Source organism: Gracilinanus agilis, chromosome 4, assembly GCF_016433145.1.
Source record: "Gracilinanus agilis isolate LMUSP501 chromosome 4, AgileGrace, whole genome shotgun sequence".
In the NCBI taxonomy this organism is placed as follows: domain Eukaryota; kingdom Metazoa; phylum Chordata; class Mammalia; order Didelphimorphia; family Didelphidae; genus Gracilinanus; species Gracilinanus agilis.
In genome coordinates this window covers 163,895,316-163,919,540 of record NC_058133.1, presented here as the reverse complement: position 1 = coordinate 163,919,540, position 24,225 = coordinate 163,895,316, and the positions used below count along the sequence as shown (strand labels likewise).

Genomic DNA, 24,225 nt, shown 5'->3' with positions numbered 1-24,225 from the left:
GTTATATTATTTCTTTTGGTCTCAAAGCCAGAGTTCCCATTTTAGTTTGACAAATTTAGGGAAAGAAACACTACTGATTGGACTCTATCTTTGCTATCTGTTCCTAATGTCCATAATTATTAATCTCATCTCGAGTCTCAGATCCAGTCCTCTGCCTTACTACAAATGTATCTGACTGCTCTCCTTTTACTCTCAGGTTCAACCATCACTTTCTTGTATCTCAATGTTGCTGCTCATCAGCCTTGATGCTTTGTGTGCTAAATCTTCAAAAAAAGTCTTTTCTTTTAGGCAGCTGAAACCTTCAAACCAACTGACATCTTCTGAATGCCTGTGAAAACTCTCAGGAATACCAAACAACATCTTTATTATGTTTTCAATTCTGTTAGGAAATTTTTCCATTAAAAATGCTGAAATTTTCCTCTCTGCAGCCTCAATGCAGTGCTCCTAGTTCTGCCCTCTGGGGTCAAGCAAAATCAGTGTAATGTTTCAAATTACATCACAGCTTTCCATGTACTTAAAGATATTTATTATTCTTTCCCTGTCTTTTCTTCTCCTGGTTATAGTATCCAAGCTAATCAAGTGATAGTCATTACTAGAGTCTCCTCAACATCATACTATTGAATTGATAAATCCCTACTCTTGTTTATCCACACCCCTTTTAATGACTAGAGTAATTTAAGTTGTAATTACTATGCTTTTTCATTTTACCTGCTTCTCCTTTTTCTTCTTCCTTTTGTTCTTGCTTGATTGCTTTTGATGGAATGCAAAATAGTGGAAATTTCTTAGATGATAAAAAAATAAATATTTCATTAGACCAGTGATGGGCAAACTATTCCCGCACAGGTCAGATCCAGGTTGTAGTTTTCCCATTACTGCCTTAAGCATTTCCCTAAACACTACATCTGGATATGGGGGCATAGAATTTGGGTGATTACTTAAGGCAGTGATGGTCAAACTAAAGCCTGGATCTGGCCCTTGGGGAATAGTTTGCCCATCACTGCCTTACACTATAGAACTGAGCATTCTCTTCCTTTTTACTTATTTTTTTTCAATTACAGATAAAAACACTTCTTGACAATTATTTTCAGACATTTTAGGATTTAGATTTTTCTCCCTCCTTCTTCCCCCCACTCCCCAAGGCAGTAAAAAGTCTGATATAGTTTATTCCAATGCTTTCATGTGATGCATATTTCCATTTTGCACTAGAAGATATATCACATATACAATAAGAAACTCATGAAGGAAATAAAGTGGAAGATGGCATGCTTTGATCTGCAATCAAACTCCAACAATTTCTTCTTTGTCTGTGGATGGCATTTTTCATAATGAGTCCTTTGATTTTATCTTAGAAACTTGCTTTGCTGATGTTTAGTTCCTCACAGTTGATCATCATATGATATTTCTGCTACTGTATACATTGTTCTACTAGTTCAGTTCACTGCACTTTGCATGAATTAATATAATCTTTCAGGTTTTTCTGAATTCATCCAGTTTATTATTTCTTGTAGAGAAATGGTTTATATTGGGATACAAACCCAGCAGTGGTAATGCTGGGTCAAAGGATCAGCATAATTTTATGGCCCTTTGGGACTGATTTCATATTTGTGCATCCTTTTCTACCTTCACTTCTTTCTGCAGATGATTTCCTGGGAACAGCTTCCTCCGAAGAACCTTACCATGGTCACAGAATTCCTTTTGCTGGGCTTTTCCAACCTCCAGGACCTACAACTTGTTCTCTTTGCTATCTTCCTCTGCCTCTACATAATTATCCTGTGTGGGAACATTACCATTGTTACTGTCATTCTCCTGGAGCATAGCCTTCACATCCCCATGTATTTCTTTCTAGGTGTCCTTTCTGTCTCTGAGACATGTTATACCTTTGTCATCTTACCCAAGATGCTTCTCAACTTGCTCTCTGTTCTCAGGACCATCTCCTTCACCAGCTGTGCAATCCAAATGTTCTTCTTTCTTTCCTTTGCTATCAACAACTGCTTGTTGTTGGGTGTAATGGGTTATGACCGCTATGCTGCCATCTGCCACCCTCTGCGTTATCCAATCCTTATGAATTGGAGGGCCTGCAGACTGCTAGCAGCCACTTGTGGCTTGAGTGGATTCCTGATCTCAATGGTTGGAACAACCCTGGTCTTCATTCTGCCCTTCTGTAACTCTAACAAGATCAGCCACTACTTCTGTGACATTTCACCTGTTATTCACCTTGCTTGTGGTAACACCTATATCAATGAGATGATCATATTCATCTGTGGAGTCCTAGTGCTTGTGGTACCCTTGATTTTCATCTGCTTCTCCTATGTCTTCATTGTCAGCACCATCTTAAGGATTCCATCCACTGAAGGGAAGAGGAAGGCCTTCTCTACCTGTGCTTCCCACCTTACAGTGGTTATAGTGCACTATGGATGTGCATCTTTTGTTTACCTGAGACCTTCATCCAAGGTCTCATCTGGCAAAGACCAGTTGGTAACAGTGACTTATACCATTATCACCCCCTTGCTGAATCCTATGGTTTATAGCCTCAGGAACAGAGATGTACAGATGGCCATTAGGAAAGTGATTGGCTTGGGAAAGTTTTCCCAGAAAACTAAATAACTTCAGCATTTCAAAACTATTGGCAAATAATACTGTGCTGGAGATGTGGTCATAGCTATGAGTTCAGTGCTGACCTTGTGCTATATGCTTTTCAAATTTATTTTTCAACTTTTTTTCTGACCCATGGGTATATTCACAGAAACATTTCAAGAGGCCACCAGTGAGGTCTTATTTCAGTATGGAATACTAGAAATATTGTACCATAATCATGAGGAAGCATGGTATAAAATATTGGTTTAGGAGTCAAGAAGACCTAGTTTTAAATTACACTTATGACATTTATTACATAATCCTTACCAATAATATGGTTTCTCCATTTGTGAAATGTTGCCTTTTCTTGTTCATGTTAGACAGTTTCTGTCAGTTTCTTAGAATGTCTAGTTGCTTCTCTCTTTGTACATTTACTGGAAACCTAATTAAGATAACTTATATAATTATCTAATTTTATTACTTTGATGTATATAATTATTATATATTTAAAATTATTTTGTTTTTATTTATTCTTATTTTATAATGAACTCTCAATTTTCACAAAGTAAGGAATGTTATTGTTCATACATTAAGTCTATGGGAAATAGGGAATTACGTTCCTAAGATAATCAGAAACTAAAATCTATCACTAGAGATTTCTGAAAATACACTTTTTTCTGAATTCTAAAAATTCTTTGTAACAAAACCTTAATTCTAATAATATGCACATTTCTTACTTACACAATAACAATGAAATTAACCATAAAATGCAGTACACATAATAAAATTGGCAACATGCAAAACATTTTTCTCACTAGAATTCTATGGCCTTTTGTACTAATTCCAATTAAAAAAACTGATTTCAGACAATATTTACTTTTCATAACACATGAAATCTATAGTACTGTAAGTGCTGTACAGAAATAAAAAATTTTAATCTGACTTTTACCTTCCACTGTTCCAGATGGTGTGAATATGTTGTACTGTATGTACTGCTATAAACTTCTCTACCTTGACTACCCTCTGAAAACCAAAGGAGAGAGTCCTAAAACTATGTAAGGTCTCAGCAGACACCCAGACTGGTGAGATCTTGACATCACCTCTGGCACTCTGTCCTTCACAACTGGTAGATGACACTGGAGACTGTGAAGAATGCACCAGCTTGAAATAATATATTGGCAAAGTCTGCTTCATGTGCCATTTGACATCCATCAGGATCTTGGAGTATGGTCACTCTGCAAACTTCACATGTCGTCTCTCTTTTTTTCCTCTCTTCTACACACAGCAAATATGATTTTACTGATAAAAACATGAAAATGTTTAACTTGAAAATTAAATACTCAAATGTTGAAAACTGAGTATATTTTCCAAATTTTTTATAGTTGTTTTCATTTATTCATTATGACATTTTCCAGGTCTGTTGATGTTTTTAATGCTTCAATAGTTTTGGAAGATTTGATCTTTGTTATTATTTATAAAAAAGGTTTGTATTATGATAAAGAAGTTGCTTAAGCTTGTATTATATTGCACCAAAGTGTAATAGCAAAGAGAGCATCATGTCTTCGATTATGTTTCTTTTAAGTAATTGATTATGGGATTTTTTTCTTATTGAATTTGTCATTCTCTTTAATTTGGTTATATTGTTTAATCAATATATAATTATGAGAGTTAAGTATATATTTTCTCCCATCTGTCTCTATTATTTCATGGATTGAATTCTTTTTTTTATTCCTCTTCCTCTAAAGATTATTTGTTCAATTAATTTACTTTATCTATTTTAAAGCAAACTTATTTCTACAGGCTCTCTTCCCCTGACATTCAACTCCTCCTCTGTTTGTCACATGATTACCTAGTTTGAGAGTTTTATTTAGCTCATTTAAAATTTTTCCTCTCTTTTACATAAGTATCTAGATGTTCCCCTTCTAAAAATTTCTTCTTGGTCAAGTAAAATCTCCATTTATTCTTCTTTAACTTCTTACCATCAATTTTCTATCTGGAAATTGAAAGCACTTTTCACCACGTATCCTTTAAAGTTGTAGTGGATAATTGCATTGATCAAAGTTACTAAATCTTTCACAGATACTTATCTTTTCAGCATTGCTATTACTGTGTACAACTATGTCACTTCATTTTGAATCAGTTTATATATATCTTTCCACAATTATTCTTAAACCATCCATCTCATCATTTTAATAGTACAATAGTATTCCATCACATTCATCTAAGATTATATGTTCATTTATTCTCAAGTTGATGAATATCTATTCAGTTTCTAATTCTTTGCCACCCCCAAAAGCTTTTTGGGCATAGTTCCAATTTGTTCACCAGAACGGCTGGACAATTTCACAGTTCCATCAAAACTGAATGTGCCCCAATTTTCTCACATCCTCTCTAGTATTTGTCATTTTTATTTTCTGTTATCTTAGTTAATATGATGGGTGTAAGGTTTTAATTTGTTATTTTAATTTCCTTTTTGCTAATTAATAATGATTTGGCCTTTTTTCCCCATATAGTGTTGACTTTTTCCTCTGAAAATGGCCTGTTCATGTGCTTTGACTACTTATCAATTGGGGAATAGATCCTATTTTTATAACTCTAGCACAGTTCTCTATCTTCTTGAAAAAATGAAACAGAATCTTCCTGTAATTTCCTTCAGTTTCCTGCTTTTCTTCTAATTTTAGCAGCATTTGTCTTATTTGTACAAACCTTTTTAATATTATGTAGGCAAAATTATTCATTTTCCTTTCCATAAATCTCTCTATTTTGTCATGTACGAGTCATTTTTTCCTTTCTCCTCTAACTTGTTCATTTTATGTCTAAATAGTCTACCCATTTTGAGTTCATCTTGGTGTATGGTCTATGATGTTGGTTAATGTCTAATTTTTGCCAAACTGTTTTCTGGTTTTCCCAGGAAATAGTAAGTTCTTACCCTAATTGCTAGAATCTTCATATTTATCAAACATTAGGCACTATACTTACTTGCTTCTGTATGTTGTACCTGACTTATTCTATCAATTAACTAATCTATTTATAATTCATCATAGAATTTTGATAAGTAATTGGAGATATGGCATTTCTTTTTCCTCTTTCTTCACATTTTTTTTATTGACTCCCTTGATATTCTTGACCTTTTGCTCCTTAACATGAATCTTATTAGTATTTTTTCTAGCTGTAGAAAATAATTCTTTGGTATTTTTATTGATATGGCACTGAATAATTAAGTTAATTTAGCTAATATTGTTATTTTAATTATATTGGCTTGACCTACCTGTGAACAATTAAATTTTTCTCAATTATTTAGACTTGCCTTTTGGTAAAAATTGTTTTGCATTTAACTACATGTTTTTCTAATAAGGATTTATTTTCCTTGTCTTCTTCATTAATTTACTTCCATTTCTGACTATTCTCTACTTTTAATCTTTGATTAATTTTATGCTCATTTATTCCTTTGTTAGTCTCTATATTGTTCATGAAATTCAGACTTCAAAGGTATCCTTAATGAGTTGCTTTTTCTAAAATGTTTCTATGTTATTGACATATAGATTTTATGCTCTCCTCCTCTTCCCTCCCTTTTCCTATTGTGCCTCACTCTTAGAAGTATCAATTTTTGGAACAGATAGAAAATAGTAGAATTTTTCAGTGTCCTTGATTGTATGATTCTTTACTACCTCTCTGCTTTCCTCATTACATTATGTTAGGAGCCAAGACTATAAAATAAAAATAGTAACTCTTCGAGAACGATATGGATTATGAGCCCCGCTTGGGCGGGGGCATAGTTGCAAAACCTCCTCCAGACTTTCCACATAACTGCGTGTTCTTTTTCCATGTTCCTGCCTCGTAATTACTTGTCCTTTTCTCTCTTCATCCCGACCGCCAGCCCCCTCACCCTGAACATATATATTCTTGCCCTATACCAGCAATAAACGGGCCATGTTCCATTAGACTTCCTTGTCTTCTTGCGTGCATGGTTCCCCTCCCTCCCCCTATGGTCTCTCAGGTGGCTGTTTCACGGACCCCCCACTGTTGTAACCGGCTGGCTCCAGACGACTGGCGCCCAACGTGGGGCAATGCTAAAGCCACGGGCTTGGAGCGCACTAATGATAGCCTGGGCTATAGTCTGTGCCAATGAGGGGGAAGGGGCAGCAATGAGGAGATCATCCATGTAATGAATGAGATAGGCTAAGGGATACTGAGTCCTAATGGGGTCAATAGATTGAGCAACAAATTTTTGACATAGTGTAGGGAAATTAGCCATTCCCTATGAAAGTACACGCCACTGAAATCGAGGGTTAGGCCCTATGTGATTGACTATGGGAATGGAGAATGCAAAGCGAGGGCTGTCGGAGAGATCAAGAGGAATTGAGAAAAAGCAATCCTTAATATCAATGACAATTTTTTTGATCCCTTTTGTCCTAAGGCTTAATTTTAAGTTATCACAATATATGTTATTTGCTTTTTATAAGTTTCCAAACCATATTTCCTTTGTATTAACTATCTTTTATTCTCTATAATATCTGCAGTTTCCCTTTTTATTTTAAATTTATGCTCCAATTTTGGTGAATTAGGGAAACCTGAATTTTTGCACAATCATTATTGATGTTATAAAATTGCTATTAGCTTCCTGTTCATTTTTTCACTTTACAGAGCTAAACTGGCAAGTCACGCTTGATTGGTCACTGTACCTCTCTGAGTCTGTTCACATGAAGCTATTCTGCATGTTTGTTCTTACCCATAATAATATTTTTTTCTTTAAACAAATTGCATGTTATTCCTTAGATCATGAATTTCTTCTCATACATTGCACATGCTTTTAAAATAATTTTATATCCTAATAAATTACAATGCTGTCCAAATTTTTTATATTCATAATATACTAGATTCCTAATGCAAAAATATTATTTTTGAATTACCAAATTTTAAAACCCTAATGTTAATTATATTTTTACCTATTACTTAATATGATGGTACAGATCTTAGAGTAACAATTTTACATGTTCATATGTTTTCCCTAAATTCAGTTCAATAAGCATTTTTGGTAAGTCTGATCATTTCTACACTGCAAATCCTAATAGATAGCTTTTCAATATAAGTTTTGTGCATTCTTAAATTTAACAGAAATTCCATTTTTAACTAGTAGTCAATGAATTTACACAATACCATCAGTACCTATTCAGTCCCTTAGCAAATATATACTCTAATGGGTAGAGAAAGGTCCATGAGTTTGGGAGAGAATGGGCGACGATTTTTAGCTTCTCATAGCTATTTCCTGCTGAACTGGGGCGGCGTGAATGATTCGCTCTCAACAAATAATTTTCTCATGGACCAGTCTCTATCTAAAGGGATCTAATTTTTAAATGTAAGCCAATTGCATTGTTCTAATAATCTTTAAGTTAAATTTTTCACTAACATCAGTTTAATTAATGTTAGGTTGAATTCATGGTTGTTTAAAGAAGCTTTTTCACTCTTGGTTAAGCACTGAGCAAGACTGATGGTTTTTATTTATTTTTTTGCTAGCTAAGAAAGTTAAGCTGCACTTCTGTACTTCTGTACACAACTAAGAATCATTGCTTCCTCTCTGAATAAGTTTTTCTTAGATTGCATTTTTAGAATCTTTTGTAATTTTCATTAGATATATGTCTCAGTACTTAACCTGTTGATAGAATTTGGTGATGGGATCAAATTTGTCCCTTTTTCTGTCTTTTGATTTCTATGTTCCCTTTCTCATGGCCAGTGAGAAATGGAAGGAGAAATGTTTGACAGATTAGTTTATTTAACTCTTGCCTTAAAAAAAGCAGAGAATAAGATTTCTTTTAACCGATTAAATTATCTTAGAGTTTAAGACATTCAGAAATTACGATGTTATTTTCTGAATTTCTCTAACGCTTCTGTCTGTCTTCTCCATTCCTCCGGAATGAATGAAGAAGAGAGAGAGATTTATTTTTCCCAACCTGTAACCCTCCCATTGTGATCACAGACAAACAACATATAACACACAGATTGATCAAGGACACATTTCCCGGGCATATCACACACACTCTGACAAATATAAAACATAAATTATATAAGCTAGATTTTTCTTTTCATCCTGGCAAAAGATCAATTGTTACAATTCATATCTCCATGACTAAAGAATTCTGCGAAAAAGAATAAGTCAAAAAAGGGTTAATTCTTAACAAGGAGCTAGCTGACATATAATGAATTTTGTTTCTTAATTACCTTTCTTCATGCTTCAATAAGTATCCTAAAATAAATACACTTTTGCTTTTTCATTTTTCTATGAAGTGGGATTCTGATACCTGCCTGAATAATTCCAGGTATGCCACATTACTGGAAAGACTGTTTTAGCTAAGTGAAAATTGTTAAAACTTTTTACATTGTCTGTAGCTATTACCGATTGGACTCCTTCCAAGGGAGAAAGAAAAAAAAAACTATGACAAAACTGGTTTTTCTAGCTGAAGCAAAGTAGCCAGCCGCTTCTAAAAAGTGGGGCAGAGAGGAAAATTTCTGGTCACTTTTAAATTCGCCGTTTAGTCCTAGAGAAAAATACGCTTTTCCTGGTGTTCTTCTAAGAAGGGCCCAGTGCCCTAATGCTTAATTTTGCCCGAGAGGGCCATTGTTATGGTAACGGGCTGCCTCCTCCTCCAATTCTTTTTGGTAGGCAGGATTAAGTGTGCTTTCTTGAGGAGGGTCTGTATATAGAACTGGATAAAGGTGTGGCTTTGTTTTTGTGGGGACTAGGGGTTCCTCGAGAGAGGGGTTTTTGATAATTTCGTCTAAAAGAGACGAGGGGCGCTCATTCTTTTTAAAGGGCAAACTCTGTTCCTCAATTGAGCTCATTTCTTCAGTTTTAATTTTAGATTCCAAGATAGCATCCTCAGTCAGCTGAGGAGGTGCGAGACTAGTTTCTATAAAGCAAAAGAACTGGAATAGATTTTTTTCTTAATTCTAATACCTCTCTCCCTGAGACTACTTTTTAACTCCTTAACAAATAACGCTTCCTTTGAGAGTGTCTTACCCATCATTCACACACTTGCACTTCCCCACGTTCTTGCCGTCGCTTGTGCTTAGGTGGACGGTATAATCCCCCTTCAGGATCCTACCTTCAGGCAGGCACCCTACTACACAGTATGCGAATCGCAGACTATCTCCACACAGAATCTCTTTCCTCACCCACACACACACACATACACATTACCCAGATCCGACACTTCTCAGTTTAATGCCTATGGTGATGGGACAACTTACCCTGTCTCAAGGTTGTCCGGTCAACCTCTACCCGTTACTTTAGTTCGCGGCCGCGAAGTGTGCTCCTCAGTTGTCTGGTAAGCTGTTTTCTCCATGCCCCACACGTTGGACGCCACTTTTCAAAGTTTCCTCTTTCTTTTTATTTCAATCCCCACCTTTGCCACAGCACTAATTTTTAGTAATCTCACTTCTTCCTGAGAGACAAAAGAAGTTATTTTTCCTTTGTTATTTACTCTTGACCTGGTTAGGGGTATATTACATAACATACTCTATTTTCTCTCTTCTTTAATTCCTTTTAGGTGTCCTCCTCCATTATGCAGTTTACTGTTATTAAACAACAAAAAAGGACACTTGTAGGTATCCTTTGGTAAATTTAATCTATGATGGTTCAGGTCAATTTTTGCATTTCTTCTACTTAACTTATGCATTTACTCTTGTCTCCTTTTAGAAAAGAAAATATCTTAATGATCTATCACCTTGTGGTATATGAATGTAATGGAATGTATTTTTTTAAACCCTTAACTTCTGTGTATTGGCTCATAGGTGGAAGAGTGGTAAGGGTGGGCAATGGGGGTCAAGTGACTTGCCCAGGGTCACACAGCTGGGAAGTGTCTGAGGCCAAATTTGAACCTAGGGCCTCCTGTCTCTATCCCTGACTCTCAATCCACTGAGCTACCCAGCTGCCCCTAATGTAATGGAATATTGCCGTGAGGGAAGGAATCACAAATCTGATGAGTACAGAAAGGCATGGAAAGGCTTATATGAATTAATGCAAAGTGAAGCAATCAGAGATGGGGTAAAATATAAATAATCACAACAAAGTAAATAGAAAAAAACAATATTTCAAAAATATTGAATATTGCAAAATTGAAAATAATATTTGGTCTTAGAAAAGATACATAAAACCGCCCACTTCATTTCACTCTTATGATGATGGATGGGTTACCTGGATATAGAAAACCGTATATTTTGTCATAGTTTTTTTTTTTATGTATTGATTAGTTTTACTCAAGTTTTGACTCTTTTTTTCTTTAGGAAAAAAAATTTTGTTACATGGGATGGCTTTTTACAAGAGGAGGAATATAGGGGAAAATTCAGGCAATGTAAAAACAAACAATGACAATAAATGTACCAAACTGAGGTCATTTTATTTTATACTAAAAGCAAGTAGGGAAGCAAACCATCAAAGATTTTTGAATAACTGGATCACAAGGGTTAATTTGTGTTTTGAGGAAATTAATTGGCAGTTGGGTGTAGAATAGATTGGAGAAGAAAGAATTGGCTTTAGTGATAGCAGTTAAAAGACTGTGATAATCACCTAGGCCAGTGGTTCCCAAACTTTTTTGGCCTACCGCCCCCTTTCCAGAAAAAATATTACTTAGCGCCCCTGGAGATTGATTTTTAAAAATTTTAATAGCAATTAATAGGAAAGATAAATACATCTGTGGCCATCATCGCCCTCCCCTCCCCCCGGATCGCTGCAGCACCCATCAAGGGGTGGTGGCACCCACTTTAGGAATCATTAATCTAGGCTAAAGGCTATAATTATAAAGGGCTTGAATTACTGTATAATCAGAATGAATGCAAATGAAAGAAATGTTATAGAAGTAAGACTCTAAAAAAATGGTGATTGATTTGATATAGTTGTCGAGAGAGAGGGTTTGAAACCAGGAGGACTGGAAAGAAGGTGTTTGCATTAAGGGAAATGGGGAAGTTTAGAAAAAATGGCTTCTCAGGTGAGAAGAGTGGAGAATAATGTGTTTTTTATAAACCTAATGAGTTTGATATATTTGCAGGATATGCAAGTAGAACTCACTAGAAGGTAATTTGTAATGTAGGACTAGAATTGGAGAGATTAGGACTTTTAAAAAATTTATTTGGGAGTGATCTGTATAAAGCCTTTCACTAATTGAGTTTATAAGAATTATTGAGATGTTATACAAGAAGTTATATATACTGTTACAAATATGTATATATGTATGTAATATATATTTGCACAGTAGTAATAAAATTCTTCTCTGTGTCCCCTCCTGCACTTACCCTTCCTTTCACTTGTGAATTTTGAAACATATTTCAGATACTCTTTTTTTCTCATATGTCTCATCACTAACAACTTACCATCCTCCCCAAATAGAAGCCCTTACTCATAAAAAGGACCTATAATCAAGCAAACTAATCAATGGATTGGCTATATTATGTTTTTTTCTTCTTATTCTTCTACTGCTGCTTTTACTGTTCCACTGCTTCACTAGTGTGTGTGTGTGTGTGTGTGTGTGTGTCTGTGTGTGTGTGTGTGTGTGTGTGTGTAAATTTTATAAATAAATAGTTTGGTTTTTCCATTTAAAAAAATTCTTGGCTTTGGATGTTCACATTTTTTTTTTTTGCTTATTTCTGTCTCCTTCTTTTTGTTGATATAAATGTTTAAAAATATAAATTTTCTATTAAGGACTGCTCTGCCTGAAGATCCTGGTATATCTTTGTTATCATTTTGTTTCATGTAATGTTGCAATGCTTTTTTTTTTCTTTAAATGATATACTTTAACATTCATTTAAAAAAATTGAGTTCCAATTCTTTCCTTCCCTCTATAGCCCCATCCATTGAGAAGGCAAACAAAATTCTATGCATTATAGATGTGAAGTAATGCAAAACATATTTCTATACTAGTCATGCTACAATATAAAAACAAGAAAAATAAAATGTTTTATTATATAAAAATTTTATATCATTATACTTATTTATAATTATATATTTATAATATATAATGTTATATGTTATATAAAAATAAAAACAGTATGTTTCAATCTATAGGCAGAGTTCATCAGTTATCTCTGGATGTGATAGCATTTTTCATTAGAAATCGTTTGTATTGATTAGAGTAGCTAAACCTTTCACAGTTGATAATCATTATAATACTGCTCTTACTGTGTACAGTTACCTGATTTTGTTTAATTCACTTTTCATTAGTCTATTAAGTCTTCCTAGTTTTTTTCTGAAAATCACCTACTCCTTACTTATAGCACAATAGTATTCCACCAAAATCGTATACTACAATTTGTTCAGCCATTCCCAATTGATGTGTCCCCTCAGTTTTATACTGTTACCACACACACACACACACACACACACACACACACACACACACACACACATCCTTTATANCACACACACACACACACACACACACACACACACACACACACACACACAAATCCTTTATAAATATTTTATAAAGATAGATACTTTTCCTTTTTTTCCATTGATCTCTTTGAGATCCAGTTCTAATAGAGCTGGGTCAAAGACTATGTGCAGTTTTACAGACCTTAGGAAATAGTTCGAAAGTATTCTCCAGAATGATTGGAACAGTTCGCCGCTCCACAAATGGTGCTTCAGATTCTCTATTTTCCCAAACCCTCTTCAGGGTTTTTCATTTTCTTTTTGTGTCAGGCTACCCCTGACCCACTCCATGGCCACTTCCCTGCCCCTGGCCATGGGTGGCGTGCATCCCATTAGCAGTTTGAATGTGCTGAACCGCTCCCGATTCACGACCACCATCATGGGCATGAGCCCCTTGCCTGGGTGGGAGACTCCCCCATCCAGGTTTCTCCTGGGAGCCGCTCCGCGACCCTGTAATGGTTAACTACCGCAACCTGGATTTACGCCGCATGTCCCTCCAGCTGCTCTCAGGCCCTTTGCCGCGGCTCCAGATTCTACCACCACGGGTGCCCCTACCTGGACCGGGAACCCCACGGCTAGACCCTCAAGAGCCAGGTGAAAGCCTGCCGGGAGCAGGAGCTGGAGTGACTACATCTGTAAGAGGAGTTGGAGCAGCACCTGCGCATCACTTGAATCCGCAGCCCACTGACAACCACCTTATCCACGTGCTGGTTCTCACGCACCAGGGGATCTTCACCAGGACCCTGTCCACCGCGACTCTGAGTAACAGGACAGCCTCCCTATGCTGGACAAACTCAGTCCAGGCACTACTTCTCATCCTGGAACCCCAAAGAATTGGAAGCAAGGTAGGTAGTCATCTCCCCACTTTCCCCGCCAAGAGCTTTAAAACTCCTGTACATAAACAGAATCTTTTACCAAATGCACTGCTTGAAACATTTTTATGCAAATTTGTAGAACTTAAGCACGGTTCCATAAATCTTGGGGTTTATACAAACTTTACAACACAAAAGTTGTGTAGCAGAGACATTTACTATATAGCAAGAATCCGATCATTTGGGGTTCATGAACAGAAATGAGTTTTTTAAAAAATCTTTTTTATTTTCCCCCAAATGTAAGAAGTGTTTTTAATGCATTTACAAACACACACACACACACACACACACACACACACACACACACACACACATATAAATTTTGTGCTCTTGATTAGCTTAAAAAAAAAAAAAAAGACTGGCTTTTTTTTCTTCTTGGTTTGATTTTCTGTTTAAAATCCTCAGCTTCTTACTGAGATTATGCCCAGGATTTATTTCTTAAAAGTCTTATTTATGGAGAAAACTATTATTTCATATAGCAGTCTCCCAGGCAAGAACACTTGGTCCTTACCTTCCCTTGCTACTTTGGAACAGAAGTTACATACACACACAATTATTAATAAAAATAATATAAATGTTATTTTAATTCACTTTTCTCTAATCATAGTGATTTAAAACATTTTTATGACTATAGATTTTATTTCTTCTGAAAACTGCCTATTCTTATCCTTTGACCATTTATTAATTGGGGAATAGCTCTTATTTTTATAAATTTGGCTCAATTCCCTATATATCTGAGAAATAAAGCCTCTATGAGAGAAACTTGCTGTATAATTTCTCCCCTCCCCCATTTTCCTGCTTTCCTTCTAATTTCGACTGCACTGGTTTAGTTTGTACAAACACTTTTAAATTTCTTCCATTTTACTTCCTGTTATCCTCTCCATCTCTTCTTTGGTAACGACCTTTTCGCTTATTCATAGTTCTGACAAGCAAATAATGATTTTTAATAATTATTTATCATTCAGTCATTTAGTCATATCCCTAAGTCATTATTTAAGTCATTAGTAATAATTAGTCATTAAGTTATCATTTAAGATTTTTGTTCATTATCTTTCCATTGACTTGAATTATAATTTAGTTATAATTTGTAAACTGGTATTTCTGTTTTTCTAAATTTATTTATGAATTCTCTCTGCTATAGTACACAGTTTTGTAAACATTGCAAGCAATGATAAAAAGGTTGCTATTCTCCTTGAGATTCTTGTTCAGTAATTTCTAATATTTATGTTTTTGTCTTTCTTTAAAGCATAAGAGAAACAACAAAGAGGGGAAATACTAAAGCAGAAGAGAACCCTAGAGTTAGCTTCAGAAATCATTTTATATCTAGCATAATAAACTGCCTTTTACCTTTCTTTGTATTTCCAGTACTTAGCCCAAGCTTTGGCTTATAGAAAGTCCTTAATAAATGTTTGTTGATTGAATGTCTACTAACATAGCCATGTATCCTCTATCCTCTAACAAAATATAAAATAAAACAATATATTCCTACTAACTATTGTCCAGTATCTCGTTCCCTTTATAGCTAAACTCCTTGAGTGGTGCAGTCACTTCATTTCCTCTCACTTTCTTCTCTTTACATTCTTACTTCTGACATCATCATTCAAGTGTTTTTGTTTGTTTTATCCAAAAGCAATTTTATTAAAATTTGCATTTTTCTTTTTTAAAAAAATATTTTCCTTTCCTAATTATATGCAATAACAATTTTCAACTACATTTTCTGAAATGATAAGATCTAAACTGTCTCTCTTCCTTCTTTTGAGATTCTAAGCAATTTGATCTGGGTACTACATTTTGATTCCACAAAACATATTTCCATGTTGGCCATTGTTGTGAGAGAATACCCATACTTCAGAATTGTCCTGGATCATTGTATTGCTGAGAAAAGCTAAATCTTCATAGTTGATCATTGTACAATATTGCTGTTACTATGCACACTCAATGTTCTCTTGGTTTTGCTTACTTTGCTCTGCATTAGTTTATGTAGGTCTTTGCATTTTTTTCTGAGATCATCCTGCTTATCATTTCTTATAGATTTTTTTTCTTTGAGAGAAATGTTTTAAAGTTTGATGCACAATATTGGCCTAATGATTGGAATTGTAGTTAACAACTTAGATAAACATTATCAGATTCAGGTTTTGGAGAATCTGATCTTTTATTAATGGGAGAATATCAAAAATATTCTCTTTTACAGTTGAATTTTCATAGCCTAGCTTTAAAGTATGACTTCTGACTTCATCATTTAAGTGAAACTGCAGTCTCCAAAGTTACCAGTTATCCTAGCCTTTAAAAAAAACACATTTACATTCTCATCCTCATCTCTATTTCTTTTTCTGCTGGTTCTTTAGCCAGGTAATTGTTAACTCTGGGAGGCCATTTTCTTTCTCCATATTATTTCACATGTTACTCCCTTCAGCTTCCATGATTTCAGTTATACTTTCTATTTGTCCAGCTCTAACTTCTCTCTTGATTTCTTTAGTTATCTCCAACTATCTATTAGACATCTCAAACTGTCCCATATCCATCTTAAATGCAACATGTTCAAAACTGAACTCATCTTTCCCTCTAAACTCTTGTTTCTTCCTTACTTCTCTATTATTGAGGGTACCACCATTCTTTGAGTCACAAAGATATCCTCCTGGAGTCCTTACTATCTCTTACTCCATCATATCAAATCAATTATCAAGCCCTCTTGTTTTTACCTTAGAAACGTCTTCTGTATATAACCCCATCTTTCCTCTGACACTGCCATCATCCTGATGTAGACCCTCCTTACCTCATGTCTGGACTATTTCAAAGCTTGCTAGTTGGCCTCTCTGCCCCAAGTCTTCCCCACTCCAGTCCATCCTCTATTCAGCTGTCAAATTTGTCTTCCTAAAGTGCATATCTGACAACGTCACCTGCATATTCAATAAATTCTAATGGCTCCCTATTTAACCACTAGTATCAAATGTAAAATTCTCTCTTTGACTATTAGAGCACTTGGTAACCTGGATCATTCCTAGCCTTTCAGTCTTCTTAAACTTACTCTTCTTCATGTATTCTTTTATCCAGTGAGACTGGTGTTCTTGCTATTCCTCACAAAAGACACTTCATTTCTCAACTCTGAGTATTTATAGTGGCTGGCTGCCATGCCTGGAACTCCCTCCCTTCTCATTTACTCCACTTGGATTCCCTTGGCTTTCTTCAAATATCAATTAAAGTCTCATCTTCTGAAATAAGCCTTTTCCAGTTTTCCTCAATCTTAGTGCCTTCCCTCTGACACTCTCCAATATATCCTGTATAGTATTTGTTTGTTATTTGTAGCTCTTTCCCTCTTTGACTGTGAGAATTGTTTTTCTTTTCACTTTTTTCTTCAGCACTTAATGCAGTGCTTAAAAATATTAGTTGACTGACTTGTGTAGTGAAAGATAAAATTTTAAATTCCCAGGCAGCATGATTCTAGAACCTAATATTCTAGTCAGTTAAAGAAAGTTTTCCTTGTCAGTGCTAGCTCAGTAAGTGGAGGCAGCTGGAGTACTGAAAGATATGCTGAAGAACAATGGCAAAAATAGATTCTAAAAGTATAAAAAGAAGGAACTCTTCCAAAATCTTTCTGTCATACACATACGATCTTCATACCTAAACAAGAGGAGAAGAAGAAAGGGAAAAAATTAAAATAATAGTAATTAGGCTCCAACAACATATTTAAAAGGTTATTGACTATGATTGAGCTGGATTTTTACCAGTAATGCTAAAGTGGTTCAATTTAAAGAAAACCATAAGTATAAAAAGACAAACTAATGACAAAATTAATAAACAACACAAGAATATCAAGATCCTGAAAAAGTTTTTGATAAAAAGCCAATACTGATTTCTTTTAAAACTCTCTATAGATTAAGTGAACACAGAATAGTATACTTGTCAGATCTCTGGGAAAGGAAAGATTTTAAAACCAAGAAAGAGTTAGAAAAAATTACAAAATGTAAATTAAATGGTTTTGATTATATTAAACTAAAAAGCTTTTGTACAAACAAAAACAATGTAGTCAAAATCAGAAGGGAAACAACAAATTGGGAAAAATCTTTATAACAAAAAACTCTGACAGGGATCTAATTACTCAGATATACAAGGAGTTAAACCAATTGTATAAAAAATCAAGCCATTCCCCAATTGATAAATGGGCAAGAGACATGAATAGGCAATTTTTAGGTAAAGAAATCAAAAGTATCAATAAGCACATGAGAATGTGTTCTAAATCTCTAATAATTAGAGAAATGCAAATCAAAACAACTCTGAGGTATCACCTCACACCTAGCAGACTGGCTAAAATGAAAGAAGGGGAGAGTAATGAATGCTGGAGGGGATGTGGCAACATTAATGCATTGCTGGTAGAGTTGTGAACTGATCCAACCATTCTGGCTGGCAATTTGGAACTATGCTCAAAGGGCTATAAAAAAATGCCTGCCCTTTGATCCAGCCATACCATTGTTGGATTTGTACCCCAAAGAGATCATAAATAAACAGACTTGTACGAAAATATTTATAGCTGCACTTTTTGTGGTGGCAAAGAATTGGAGAAGGATGGTATGCCCTTCAATTGGGGAATGGCTGAACAAATTGTGGTATATGCTGGTGATGGAATACTATTGTGCTCAAAGGAATAATAAACTGGAGGAATTCCAGGTGAACTGGAAAGACCTCCAGGAATTGATGCAGAGTGAAAGGAGCAGAGCCAGAAGAACATTGTACACAGAGACTGATATACTGTGGTAAAATCTAATGTAATGGACTTCTGTACCAGCAGCAATGCAATGACACAAGACAGTTCTGAGGGATTTATGGTAAAGAACACTACCCACATTCAGAGGAAGGACTGCAGGAGAGGAAACATAATAAGAAAAACAACTGCTTGAACACATGGGTTGAGGCGGACATGATTGGGGATGTAGACTCGAAACTACCACACCAATGCAACTATCAACAATTTGGAAATAGGTCTTGATCAAGGACACATGACAAAACTAGTGGAAATGTGCGTTGGCCATGGATGGGGTGGGGCGCGGGCGGGTGAAGGGGAAAGTAGGGGCATGAAATCATGTAACCATGTTAAAAATGAATATTAATAAATGTTTAATAAAAAAAGAAAAAAACTCTCTATAGAGTACAAAATAAATGGAATTTTTCCTAACATGATATTTATATACATGTATCTATATACTACCAAGAGCAGTATAACTAAAGGAAAAAGATACAGACATTTTGAATAAGATCACGAATAAAGCAAAGATGTCTATTATCACCACTACTCTTTTTACATATTGTTGATGTTCAGTTGTGCCTCCTTCATGTCTCCATTTGGGATTATCTCAGCAAAGATACTTTACTAAAGACAATATGATGGTCTAGCCAGAGAAATATAAAGTGGCAACTGAAACTAATTGAAACAATGAATAAATTCAACAACATATAAGGATATAAAAGAAACCCCCCAAAATAATCATCATTTCTATAAATTACCAACAAAATCCATTGTGAAGAGATTGAAACTCATTAAAACTAATCATATAACATGTTAAAAATTTAGTCTATTTAAGAAGACACATATAGGAACTAAATGAATAAAACTATAAAACTACATATACAGAAAAAGACAAACCTAAATAAGAGAAATAATAATTGCTAATCCATGCTAGTATAATACAAATTATAATACAACCTGAATTGATTTACTCATTCAATGGTATACCAACCTACTAAAATATTACCAGAGTGACAGACCAAGATGGCAGAAAAGGTATAGAGACCCATCTTATTTCTACCAAATTACCCTCCAAAAGCAATGTCATAATACCTTAAAATGAATTCTGAAGTAGCATATCCCACAAAAAGTCAAGGTGAAGTAATTTTTCAGTGCAGAAGAGCTTAGAAGGCCAGCATGAGAGATCTAATGAAAAGAGGTGTTGGTGGAACACAGCCCTGTGGGACAAGCCTCGCCAGGGCAATTCCTACCAATGGAACAGGCCTTGGATGCTACTGAAGAAGCAGTCAAGGCTTCAGGACCTCTCAGCCACAGAGTGGGTGGGTGGTGGAGGGTGGATGGGTGGAGTCAGACAACTGCTCAAAAGGAGATTACAGGGGTCCCTTTGTTGGTTCTGGGTGGAAAACTTGTATTGCCCATAAACAGAATCAGGTCACTTTTGGGGACTAAGTTGCAAGGTAAGGAAGAGGACCAGCATACACCAGCACTTATAGCCTCAGGGGACCCTACTTACAATTCCAAGGGTTAAAAGAGTTCTTGGGGTTGCTCAAAGACCAGAATACAAGGCTAGGAGAGTATCAAACAAACCTCTCTACCTTGGAAGAACTAAAAGCAAAGAGATCCCCAGTGCTAACTTTGAAGGATACTGAACAAAGAACCTGAAATTTGGAACAGTGCTGTCTTCACCACAACACCAGAGCCCAACTTTAACAGTTTTTTAAAAAGAGGAAAAAGAGCAAATGACAACAAAAAAGAAACTCAACATAGTTATTTTTGTGATACAGTAGACTCAAATTCAGAAGAAAACAAAGTTAATACTGTTGCATCCAAAACCTCTAAGAAAAATATTAATTGTTCTCAAGCCCAAAAAGAATTAGTGGAAGAACTCAAAAAGGATTTTAAAAAATCAAATAAGAAAAATAAAAGAAAAATTGAGAAAAGAAATGAGTGATAGAGGAAAATCATAAAAAAAGAATCAGCAGCTTGTGAAAAAAATACTAAAGAAATTAACACCTTAGAAAAGAGAATAGGCCAATTGGTAAATGAGGCACAAAAATCCAAAGAAGAGAATTTCTTAAAAAGCAGAATTGGCCAAATGGAAAAAGATACAAAAATGCACTAACGTGAAAAACTTCTTGAAAGATAGAATTAGCCCTTTGGAAAAAGAGGTACAACAATTCATTGAGAAAAAAGAATTATTCACGAAGTAGAATTGGCCAAATAGAAAAGGAGGTACAAAAGAATTTGGCAAGTGAAAGCTAATGACTCCATGAGAAATCAAGAAACAATCAAAGTCAAAAGAATGAAAAAATAGAAGAAAATATGAAATATGTCATGGGAAAAACAACTGATCTGGAAATAATGAAATGAAAAAAAAATTCAATAAGGTTACATTTTATACATCCCTACATTGTGAGATGATTCTTATAACACCAAAGAACTTTGTCATTATAAGGACAGTTAGAAGGAGTATATGTATTCAGAGGGTAAGGATGTGAGTTGACTATAATTGGATGATTTAAAAAATTAAACAAAATTAAGACATGAGAAAAAGGAATGTTTTGGGAGGAAGAGGAAGGGAAAAATCTAATGGGGTAAATTATTGCACATAAAAGAGGCATAAAAGAATGTTCACATTGGAGGGGAAGATGGGAGAGGTGGGGGGGGGAGAGCATGTGAACCTTAATCTCATCATGAATGACTCAATGAGGGAAGAACATCCTCAAATCAATTGGAGTTAGAAAACTATATTACCCTACAGAAAAGTAAGAGGGGAGGGGGAATAAGAGTAGGTGGGTGGGACTAATAGTAAAGAAGGCATATTTGCAGAGGCAGAGGTCAGAAACAATTGTAATGCAGGATTTATGCAAGATCTCTTGCATTTGCAAATTACACTAGGCAATCCTGTCAGTTAGGAGAATGGAACTCTAGCCCAGCAGGTGCCAGTCCCAAGCCCTGACAGTTTGAGCTGGGATTATTAATACCCCTGCAGAACCAACGTGGGGGTTCTGATTTCTTTGACCTCACCCAGACACCCTGCTACTCTTGGACTTCCCTTGGGGACCCCGGGTTGAGGGAGGTGGATTGTGGGTAGGAAATAAGATTAGGTCAGCCTAGCAACAGGGACACCCCAAAACCAAATCATCAACCTCATCTGTCTAGCTGGTGGATCTCTTAACATCAGGACAGTGGAAATTATCCCTGGCTGAGGGGCTGGTTCCCTCAGTCTGATCTTACTTTCTAGGTCCATTGCCAACACTGGCCAGTCACCCTTGGCAACAGCTTCTCCAGACCCTAAACCCTCTTTCCTCAGTTTTCCCTCTTGTGTCTTCTGTTTAAATAAACTCTTGGCCTGAAACTGTGAGCTTCTGTAGTTAATTATAACATCAACCTGGGCTAAGGGGCTGAGGAGAGGGGAGAATAGCAACCCCTTGACTCCAAAGGAAGTATTGGGCAAGTATCCATTTTATTCAGGAAGTGTGTGAGGTTCACTTTCTGTTGGTTACTGCTTTCACTACAGCAGGGAGGGCTCCTCACTCTCCACCTTAAAGAAGTCTATTGGTAGCAGGGAGACTGGGCATCTCAGCTCAGGCAACACATCCCTGGCAGTCCCAAATCACCAGCCACAGAAGTTACAAGCTCTCTGGCCAGGTGACTTCACTGGTACTACCAGCTCTCCTGTTATCAGTCACATTACCCCCTTATTACACCAAACAGGGATAACTAGAATGGAAAATAATACATAGTAATCATAATAGTGGAAACAAATTTTATAAGTCTCTCTTATAAAGGCCTCCTTTCTCAAAGACATAGAGAAATGAGTTGAATATATAAAAATATGTCATTCTTCAATTGAAAAAAAGTCAAAAGATATGAAGGTAGTTCTCAGATAAAGTAATTAAAGCTCTCTATAATCATGCAAAAAAGCTCTAAATCACTATTATTTAGAGAAATGAAAACAAATCCAATTCTGAGGTACAACCCAACACCTATCGGGGTGACTATTATAACTAAAAAGGAAAATGACAAAACTTGGAGGAGATATGGGAAAGCCGGGACTTGAATACACTGTTAGGGGAATTGTAAACAAATTCAATAATTCAGGAGAGTAAGTTGGACCTTAAGAGTTATAAAACAGTACATACCCTTTGACCCAACCATAACATTATGAGATTTGTGTTTCAAAGAGATAAAAAACAAACAAAACAAAAAGAAGCACCTCTATGTACAAAAATATTTAGAGCAGCTCTTTTTAGGGGGCAAAGATTTGGAAAGTGAGGGGATACCCATCAATTATGGAATAGCGAGTAAGTTATATTTTAACAATTGTAATAGAATACTATTGTGCTGTAAGAAAGGACAAGCAGGAGGAGCTCAGAAAAACTTTGAAAGACTTAAACTAGGTTGTAAGTTTGAAGATCGGGGAAGATTTATTTGCACTCTACAGTAATAGGGTGTATGTAGGGAATACTTTTTGGGGAGACAGCCAATCCTCCAAGGGGAGAAAGTATAATGAACAAGTGGGGAGATTTCTTTTTTAAAATATACAACAACGCATAGATATCATTATAATCCAAAGTGATTTATTCTCACTGGGTGAAAATCTATCTCTTTGATGAAAAAAGCATTAATTAAGCATTTCTTTGTGCCAGGCGTAGCATCCTTTCTGTGGCCTTTACTGTGCATTTCTTATAGACTACTCCTGCCCATCAGTGCCTCTCCATTTGTTTTTGACCTACAGATTTAATTCTTCATAGACTTATAGTCTTGTACTCTTGATTAGAAACTTACTGAAATTTTTTTTTAAAGGGTCTTGGTTCTAGGAAGAAACCTGTTATCAATAAAAACATGACACAATTTCGCTGAGGTAAACCAGCTTTCTCTTTTCCTTCTCTTCTATTCTGGGTTCAGTTCATTGTCAGTCTCCAGTGGATAAAGAATGCGTACTGTCCATACTAATATATAGTTGGGTAGAATGCCCATAAATCTGGCCCGTGTAACTGCATGTCATAATATGGACAGCAGACATTCTTCAACCACTTGGTTTTTTAATAATGTGTCCGGTTACATTGACCTCTTTTGAATGATTATGTATCTTATTTAGAAACTACAATAATTCAGATATTGATGCAGTAAACACAATATCATCCAAAAATGGGAATATCTGGAGAACATCAGCATTTATAATGAATTCCTCTTTCATGTGGATTGTTTTTTTTTGTTTTGCTTTTTTTTAACATTTATTAATATTCATTTTTAACATGGTTACATGATTCATGCTCCACCTTTCCCCTTCAACCCCCCCTCCTACCCCCCCCCCACCCATGGCCAATGCGCATTTCCACTAGTTTTGTCATGTGTCCTTGATCAAGACCAATTTCCAAATTGTTGGTAGTTGCATTGGTGTGGTAGTTTCGAGTTCACACCCTCAATCATGTCCACCCCGACCCATGTGTTCAAGCAGTTGTTTTTCTTATATGTTTCCTCTCCTGCAGTCCTTCCTCTGAATGTGGATAGCATCTTTACCATAAATCCCTCAGAATTGTCCTGGGTCATTGTATTGCTGCTGGTACAGAGGTCCATTACATTCAATTTTACCACAGTATATCAGTCTCTGTGTA

At 35.7% G+C, this 24,225-nt stretch overlaps 1 protein-coding gene across 1 annotated transcript; it reads left to right on the top strand.

Annotated features, from left to right (window-relative positions):
- Window positions 1–1,638: 1,638 nt before the first annotated feature.
- Window positions 1,639–13,457, top strand: LOC123246063 (olfactory receptor 10R2-like). The gene is made up of 3 exons (XM_044675011.1): window positions 1,639–2,582; window positions 9,357–9,383; window positions 13,265–13,457. The coding sequence occupies exons 1-3, from the start codon at window positions 1,639–1,641 to the stop codon at window positions 13,455–13,457; spliced, it is 1,164 nt and encodes a 387-aa protein (XP_044530946.1).
- Window positions 13,458–24,225: the final 10,768 nt, after the last annotated feature.